This window comes from Penaeus vannamei, chromosome 28 (assembly GCF_042767895.1).
Source record: "Penaeus vannamei isolate JL-2024 chromosome 28, ASM4276789v1, whole genome shotgun sequence".
Classification (NCBI taxonomy): domain Eukaryota; kingdom Metazoa; phylum Arthropoda; class Malacostraca; order Decapoda; family Penaeidae; genus Penaeus; species Penaeus vannamei.
In genome coordinates, this window is record NC_091576.1 from 29,225,208 (window position 1) to 29,233,820 (window position 8,613).

General features: G+C 39.1%; 1 protein-coding gene across 1 annotated transcript in view; it reads right to left on the minus strand.

Annotated features, from left to right (window-relative positions):
* Positions 1-1,912: 1,912 nt before the first annotated feature.
* Positions 1,913-8,613, minus strand: part of LOC138867025 (trypsin-1-like) — an 8,687-nt gene continuing 1,986 nt past the window's right edge. Inside the window, exons 4-12 of the mRNA XM_070141440.1 lie at positions 8,042-8,151; positions 7,437-7,561; positions 7,251-7,277; positions 6,519-6,690; positions 5,548-5,668; positions 2,949-3,096; positions 2,584-2,723; positions 2,307-2,430; positions 1,913-2,054 (exon numbers count right to left, since the gene is read on the minus strand). Coding sequence (XP_069997541.1) covers positions 1,999-2,054; positions 2,307-2,430; positions 2,584-2,723; positions 2,949-3,096; positions 5,548-5,668; positions 6,519-6,690; positions 7,251-7,277; positions 7,437-7,561; positions 8,042-8,151 — 1,023 coding nt within the window. The 3' untranslated portion in view covers positions 1,913-1,998. The remainder of the gene's footprint in view (positions 2,055-2,306; positions 2,431-2,583; positions 2,724-2,948; positions 3,097-5,547; positions 5,669-6,518; positions 6,691-7,250; positions 7,278-7,436; positions 7,562-8,041; positions 8,152-8,613) is intronic.

The window sequence follows — 8,613 nt, forward strand, 5'->3', positions numbered from 1 at the left end:
TGTTCGAAGGGAAATGAACATAGAACCGGACACGAGGAGACTTTCTTGGCGAAGGAAGGGCGTCTTGAAATCTTCAGAAAATGATTCAGATTATTACTCGAATACATCTTACACAGGTACCAGAGACGATGACTTGACGGAGGGAGCCAGAGACGATGACCTGACGGAGGGAGAAAACGGACGAGGAAATGCACCCGGATGTGTTTCAAGGAACACGCCTCCCATGACAACCCCCCCCCCCCCTCGCCGCCGGAACCAGGGCATGGCTCGCTCGAGGAAAAGGGAACGCGGCGAACATGGGAGAAGTCGGCGAGGCAAGAGACGCGAGGAATAAGGAAGGGAGAGAGAGAGAGAATAAGAAAGAGAGAGAGATAATGAGAAAGAGAGAGAGAAAGAGGGGAATAAAGAAGGGCTCAGAGAGACTTTTCGCTCGAATATCGGGTTAGTGGAAACGGGAGGGAGAGACTGAGAAATGACGAAGGGAGAGAGAGAATGAAGGAAAGAGAGAGAGAGGAATAAAGAAGGGCTGAGTGAGAGGAGAAGATAGATGCATTTCGGATTAGAGGAAACAGGTGGGAGAGACGGGGGAATAAAGAGGGCTTGGAGAAACAGAAAAAGAGAGGAATAGAGAGGGGAAATGTAGACGCATATCGATTTAAAGGAAACAGAGGGAAAGACGAATTAAAGAGAGAGAGAGAGAGGAAAAAGAGAGGAAGAAGCGTGGAGGTGAAGGGATGGAAGAGGGATGTGAAAGAAAGAGCGAAAGAATTAGACGAAGGGGACGAGGGAAGAAAAAGAAATGATAAAATGAGATAAAATGAGGGAGATGGAAACACAAAGAGAATTAAAGACCGCCAGAACGGAAAATAATATAAGTGGAACCAAGCAAAAGAGAGAATATGACATGGAACAAAACCATAAAAGGGATTAAATAGGGATGCAACTCAAGCAGGATTTGAACATTCCAGTGTTCAGTAAAGCCACTTGGTTGCATAAAACTATTTAGACATTCCAAAGTCAAAAAATTAGGAAAGAAAAGATTATTGAAACATTTACAGTAGAACAGACAAAGATATTAAATTGTTCCTTTGAGAAATTCATCCGTATATATTCGCTCTATAGTTGGTAAAAACCATTATAGTTGATACATACACATGGGAATACATTTTTTTTTTTTTTTTTTTTTGTCGTTTTCATTGTCTTAAGAGTTATTTTTCTTCAAAACTCTGTATAACTTTTTCTTTCTCTAAAACTTTCTTTCAAACCATTCCTCTGATAAATTCAAAGACTTATATCTACTCCACGATTTCTCAGAGCCACGGCGGTTAATGAGTATAATACGCAAATACATTATTTTTGCTACTTTTCTTAATTATCTTTCCTTAAGCCTATTACCAGAGAGGTTTATTACCTCGGGAACTGCGGAGGGTAAATAGGTACCCATTATACATCCCATTTAACTTCTAGTATTCATTAAAAGTAGGCCTATCGAATCTTAAGGAAAGAATCTTAAAGCTGCTATTACTAGTAGCGCCGTGTCTACTACTAGGACTAGTGATATTGATAAACAATGATGATATTATAAAGATACATTATACTATATTCTTAATTTTGTGTATGCCTACTTCTACGTTAAATAAAGCGTACATAGGAATTGATTAATGAGCAGATCGGTGAATTTAATCGTAATGAATAGTTAACTTCTATCTCAGCTGAAGTATTTATGTAACATGCAAAGGTTTTGTGTTATATGTCTGATGTTTTATCATTTCTCTTTGTATGGTTATGTCTTAGTTTCAGTAATTATTAGTTTGATTTTGTTCCTCGTGATTCATTTATATTGTGAATATAAAATAAGATGTGGATTACTTATTTTTTTTCACGAAGACGAGGTGGAAATAAAACGTGAATCTGCTTGCTAATGAAGGGACTTGTATTAACTCAAACAGGAATCCATTTTCACTTCCGCAGATTTTGAAGTGAAGGTAAACAGGTCTTTCAGTTCTCGCACTTTCTGCCGCTTGTGGCGACTTCCTCGATGAAGTCAAGATAATCTGCAAAGAATAAATGATTATTTAGAAATAGTTTGGTGAAGAGAACACAAGAATAAGGCAATCTGCAGCGAGTAAATGTTCTTCAAGTAGTAGACATGGAGAATGTTCACGTCATCAAAGAACACAAAAAACAAGGCAATCTGCCATGAATGAATAGTAATGATTTTTTTTTCATTGTTCAAGCATATCGTCATCTCGAAGCCAGAGGACGCCTGAGGAGGGTCGCCCTGGCCTGGCTCGACCCGCCCTCGCCTTGTGCCTCAACGTAGACGCCGTAGAAGCCAGGCTCCGCACACCCACGGCCCCAGCTCACTATCCCCGCGAGGGTGTGGCGCCCGTCAGCCTCCTGCACCGTCAGAGGGCCGCCGCTGTCCCCCTGCAGGAAGTCGCGAGAAGGAGCCTCGTGAGAACAGTCGATTCAAGAGAGGAACAAGTGATTTTTGTCTCGAGTCTCTGTTCAGCCAACCAAGGAGGCGGAGGGTAAGGGCAAGGAAATTCCTATGAAGCGCCCACGGGAGACGCCGCCCACCTGGCACGAGTCCTTCCCGCCCTCGGCCACGCCCGCGCAGATCATGTGCTCGGTGAAGTAGCTCCCGTAGGCTTCCTCGCACTCGTCCCGCGCCCGGACCGGGAACGAGACCTCCCGGGCCGCCTCCGGCTGCTCGCCGTCTGCCGGAACAACGCGTGTGAAATCCGGGTTGCGGAAGGACGGAGAATATGCAGCGTCCATGTCAAGATAGCTGGGACTCACACTCACACACGCGCGTACACACACACACACAAACAAACACACGCACAGCACACACGCATGCACACACACAAACAAACAAACGCACGTCGAGCACACGCATACACACATACACACAGACACGAAAGCAACGAGACTCCCCCTACCGGAGTGGAGGGCCCCCCATCCCGTGACCGTGGCGTTCCTGCCGGTGAAGTCGGCTCCAGGAGGCGGCAGACACACCGGCTTGATCCCGTCGACGGCGCTCAGGCTGATGGGCCTCGAGAGGTGAAGGAGGGCGACGTCGTTGTCAGTCTGCGGGAAGCGAAGGTTTCAGACGAGGAGAGATGCCGTCGTTCTCTTCTCTGCTTTGGTGTACAGACTCAGCCACAAAGGAAAAAATGCTTGAAGAAAATGTAATAATGATGATAATAAAAATGCTTGAAGAAAATGTAATAATGATAATATCTCTGTTTTGGTGTACATGCTCAGCCACAAAGAAAAAAATGCTTGAAGAAAATGTAATAATGATGATAATAAAAATGCTTAAAGAAAAAGTAATAATAATGATAATATCGATGTTCTGATGTACATGCTCAGCCACAAAAAAAAAATGCTTAAAGAAATGTAATAATAATGATAATAAAAAGGGTTAAAGAAAATTTCGCGATATCCACAAAGGAAAAGAAATTTTGCTTATAAAAGATCTTGACAACAAATTCAAAAGCTCCCCCCCCCCCCTTACATGCTACAACAGTTTCCTTTAACCAAGACTTTCCTCTAACTAACGAACAATTCCACAAATACAGAACAAACAAACAAAACCGGAAATTATATTCTTGAAACTGACAATCATTCGATTTGCATAAAAAAAAACCTCCTTGCGTTTAGGAACAAAATCTTCAAGGAAGCGGCCATCAGAATTCCTCGACGAACATTAGAACATTTAAATAAAGAAAGATTAGAAGTTCAAAGATAAAGAAAGATTAGACAGTCAAAGATAAAGAATGATTAGAAGATAAAAGATAAAAAAAGAACATTGGGAGATAAAAGATAAAGAAAGATTAGACGTTAAGAGATAAAGAAGGATTAGAAGTTAAAAGGTATAGAATGATTAGAAGATAAAAGATAAAAAGATAAAGAAAGATTAGATAGATGATTAGAAGATAAAAGATAAAGATTAGATAAATGATTAGAAGATAAAAGATAAAAAGATAAAGAAAGATTAGAAGTTAAAAGGTATAGAATGATTAGAAGATAAAAGATAAAGAAAGATTAGAAGTTAAAAGGTAAAGAATGATTAGAAGATAAAAGATTAGGATTAGGAGATAAAGAAAGATTAGAAGTTCAAAGATAATGAATGATTAGACGTTAAAAGGTAAAGAAAGATTAGACAGTCAAAGATAAAGAATGATTAGAAGATAAAAGATAAAAAAAGAAGATTAGAAGTTAAAAGATAATGAATGATTAGACGTTAAAAGGTAAAGAAAGATTAGACAGTCAAAGATAAAGAATGATTAGAAGATAAAAGATTAAAAAAAAGAAGATTAGAAGTTAAAAGATAAAGAAAGATTAGACAGTCAAAGATAAAGAATGATTAGAAGATAAAAGATAAAAAAAGAAGATTAGAAGTTAAAAGATAAAGAAAGATTAGACGTTAAAAGGTAAAGAAAGATTAGACAGTCAAAGATAAAGAATGATTAGAAGATAAAAGATTAAAAAAAAGAAGATTAGAAGTTAAAAGATAAAGAAAGATTAGACAGTCAAAGATAAAGAATGATTAGAAGATAAAAGATAAAAAAAGAAGATTAGAAGTTAAAAGATAAAGAAAGATTAGACGTTAAAAGGTAAAGAAAGATTAGACAGTCAAAGATAAAGAATGATTAGAAGATAAAAGATTAAAAAAAAGAAGATTAGAAGTTAAAAGATAAAGAAAGATTAGACAGTCAAAGATAAAGAATGATTAGAAGATAAAAGATAAAAAAAGAAGATTAGAAGTTAAAAGATAAAGAAAGATTAGACAGTCAAAGATAAAGAATGATTAGAAGATAAAAGATAAAAAAAGAAGATTAGAAGTTAAAAGATAAAGAAAGATTAGACGTTCAAAGATAAAGAAAGATTAGACAGTCAAAGATAAAGAATGATTAGAAGATAAAAGATAAAAAAAGAACATTGGGAGATAAAAGATAAAGAAGGATTAGAAGTTAAAAGGTATAGAATGATTAGAAGATAAAAGATAAAGAGATAAAGAAAGATTAGATAGATGATTAGAAGATAAAAGATAAAGATTAGATAAATGATTAGAAGATAAAAGATAAAAAGATAAAGAAAGATTAGAAGTTAAAAGGTATAGAATGATTAGAAGATAAAAGATAAAGAAAGATTAGAAGTTAAAAGGTAAAGAATGATTAGAAGATAAAAGATTAGGATTAGGAGATAAAGAAAGATTAGACGTTAAAAGATAAAGAAAGATTAGACGTTCAAAGGTAAAGAAAGATTAGAAGATAAAAGATAAGGATTAGAAGATAAAGAAATTAGACGTTAAAATATAAAGAAAGATTAGACGATAAAAAATAAAGAAAGATTAGACGTTCAAAGGTAAAGAATGATTAGAAGATAAAAGATTTAAAAAAAGAAGATTAGAAGTTAAAAGGTAATGATTAGAAGACAAAAGATAAGGATTAGAAGATAAAGAAAGATTAGACGTTAAAAGATAAAGAATGATTAGAAGATAAAAGACAAAGAAAGATCAGAACCCCAACTCACCGTCGTGCGGTCGTACTCAGGATGGATGACATAGTCGTCCACATCTCGACGATAGATGGCGGTCGGACCATATCGCCACGACCACATGTTGAGCAGGACCTCCGCGTGAAGTGGGGAATCGCTGCAAAGTTTTAAGATAGTCTTTTTTATATAATGTATTAGATCTATTCATTTTTTGTACTTCTGTTTTTTTTTTTTTTTTTTGATATACTAAATCTGGTCATTTTTGAAACCTGGATTTTTTTTCTTTTTCTTTTCTTGATATACTAAATCTGTTCATTTTTGAAACTTTTGGATTTTTTTTCTTTTTTAATATACTAGTTTTATTCATTTCTTGAAACTTGGATTTTTTCTCTCTCTTTTTTGTAATATACTAGATTTATTTTTTTTAACTTTTGGATTTTTATCTTTTTTAACTAGTTCTGTTCATTTTTGAGAGTTTTTGGATAATTTTTTTTTTTTTTGGTAATATAGTTTTTTTTTTTGTAATTTACTTTTATTCAAATATTTTCTATCAATTCATCGATCTATCTATCTATATTTCTAGCTATCTGTCTATATGTCTGTCGACTTCCCGAGCTGTCTATCTATATATTTGTTTATCTAAATATTCATGTGTACCTGTCTTTGTATCTGTTTATCTATCTACCAAGCTAGCTATCCATCCACACACACAGACACACACACACACACACATACAAACACCCACACATACACACACACACACACACACACACACACACATACACATCCACACACACACACACGCGCCCACCCCTTCCGCCCCCAACGCACTCGTCACACACACACATACATAAACACACACACACACATACACACACACACACACACACACACACACACACACACACACACACACACACACACACACACACACACACACACACACAGCCACACACACACACACACACACACACACACACACGCCCACCCTTCCGCCCCCAACGCACTCGTCGAAGCAGTGGGCGGCCGTGATGACCCATTCGTCGTTGTAGATGGAACCCCCACAGAAGGGCGTGTCGGGCTTCCCCTTCTCAGACACGCCCACAAGCCAAGGGTACTCGTTCACTTCCGTCTCCTCGCCGCCCACGATTCTGCTCCTCCGGTTGGGGACGCCGCATTCTGGGGGGGGGGGGGGGAGAAGGGAAAGGAGGGAGGAAGAGAGGGGGAGGGGAGAGGGAGGGAATGAGGGGGAGGGAGGGGAGGAAGAGAGGAAGAGGGGAGAGGAAGGAAGGGAGGGATAAGGGAGACGGAGGGAAGGGAGGAAGAGAGGAAGAGGTGAGAGGGAGGAAGCGAGGGGAAGGGGAGAGGGAGGAAAGGAGAGGGATGGAAGGGAGGAAGAGAGGAAGAGGGGATAGGGAAGAAGAGAGGAAGAGGGGAGAGGGAGGAAGGGAGGGGGAGGGAAGGGAGGAAGAGAGGAGGAGGGGAGAGAGAGGAAGGGAGGAAGAGGGGAGAGGGAGGAAGGGAGGGGAGGGGAGAGGGAGGAAGAGAGGAGAAGGGGAGAGGGAGGGGATTGAAGAAGGAATGTGAGTTGGTTGTGCGGACTATGTTCTCTCTTCTTTCTTTTTTTTATTATTCATTCAACTATCTTATTTATTTCCTACTCTTCTTCCTTTTTTCTACTTCTCCTTTTCCTCCTCCTTCATCCCCAAACACGACAAAGAACGAACATTTCCACTTACTGCAGTCATATGCTTCGGACGGCGCAGCTGAAAATAACAAACGAATAAATAAGTCAAAGAACAAGCAACTAAACCATGATAACAATGACACTGAACACCTCACAACAACATTCCCACAAAACCCAACGCGGTCTGCTTCCACACAGCAGACCACAAGCACTAGAAGCAGAAGCAGACGACACCCACGAGCTGTATCGGTGACGGTGCACGAAAAGCCTGGTCTCTCTCCGTCTCCGTCGCTTTTGAAGATGACGACAGCGAAGTACGAACACGTTTCAATCGCGTTGGGGGGCTGGTCGTCGCCGCAATAACTGGTTGATGTGTAAATATGTGTGGCTTACCATCATGATTAATACTGATATGATCATTGGTCTTATCAACATTTTCGTCATTATCGTTATCATCCTAATCCTTATTATTATCTTCACGTGTTATCAATGCAGCATTATCATTATGATCGCCATCATTATCATGATCATCATTCCCATTACGATGAACCCCATCATAACCCATTATATCATTTCCACTTCCGGTGACGAACAAGCAAGCGTTACATCAGTACACAGTTCTTGCGGAAGAGATAGACAACACAACACTGGAATGTCTGGTGTGGCAAGAAGAGAGGAATAAACAGGGGAAGCAATGGTCAGGCGCATGTGTATATGTATGTTTCGAGACACGGATGTGACAAGCATGTAAGATTATACAAATATGAAGAATATAGTAATTAGATATAGATACAGCTGTCACACAGACTCCCGAGGGAATGAACCAACTTCCTCAAGACGTACAAGTGTTCCGCACATCCGTCGGCGATCGCCAGCGTGTCCTTCAGGCATTTCTCATCCTTCTCGATGTCCACGACACAGCTGATCCTGATTTGCGAGGATGGGGAGGATGCCTGAGGAAAAGGATGGAGGATGAGGAGATGAATGATTTCGTAAAAGTGATGTGAAAAAGGTGGGAGATAAACCATGTATAAAGGGTGGTGGGTAAGCCGCGTAGAAAGGGAGGTAGATAGACCATTTCTCGATAAAGATTAGATATATATATTTCGTTCTTGAATCCACTAAAAAGGGAATCCTTTCTTCGAATCTTACCCTTGCAATCCATTGAAATCCCTAAATTGTCGCTCCAGTGTCTCTCAAAATCTACTGTAACACTTAAATGTGTTTTTTTTTCAATAATTCTCAAAATATGCTCTTACAATTTTCTGAAATTTCTAAATGTGAAAAATTTCCTTCAATTTTATCCTGACAATCCCCTAACATTCCTAGTAAGTTCATAGTTACATCCAATCCAATCCCTGAAATTCCCTAAAAGTTAATAATTCCCCCCTAACATCGCCTTGAAATCTCCCCCC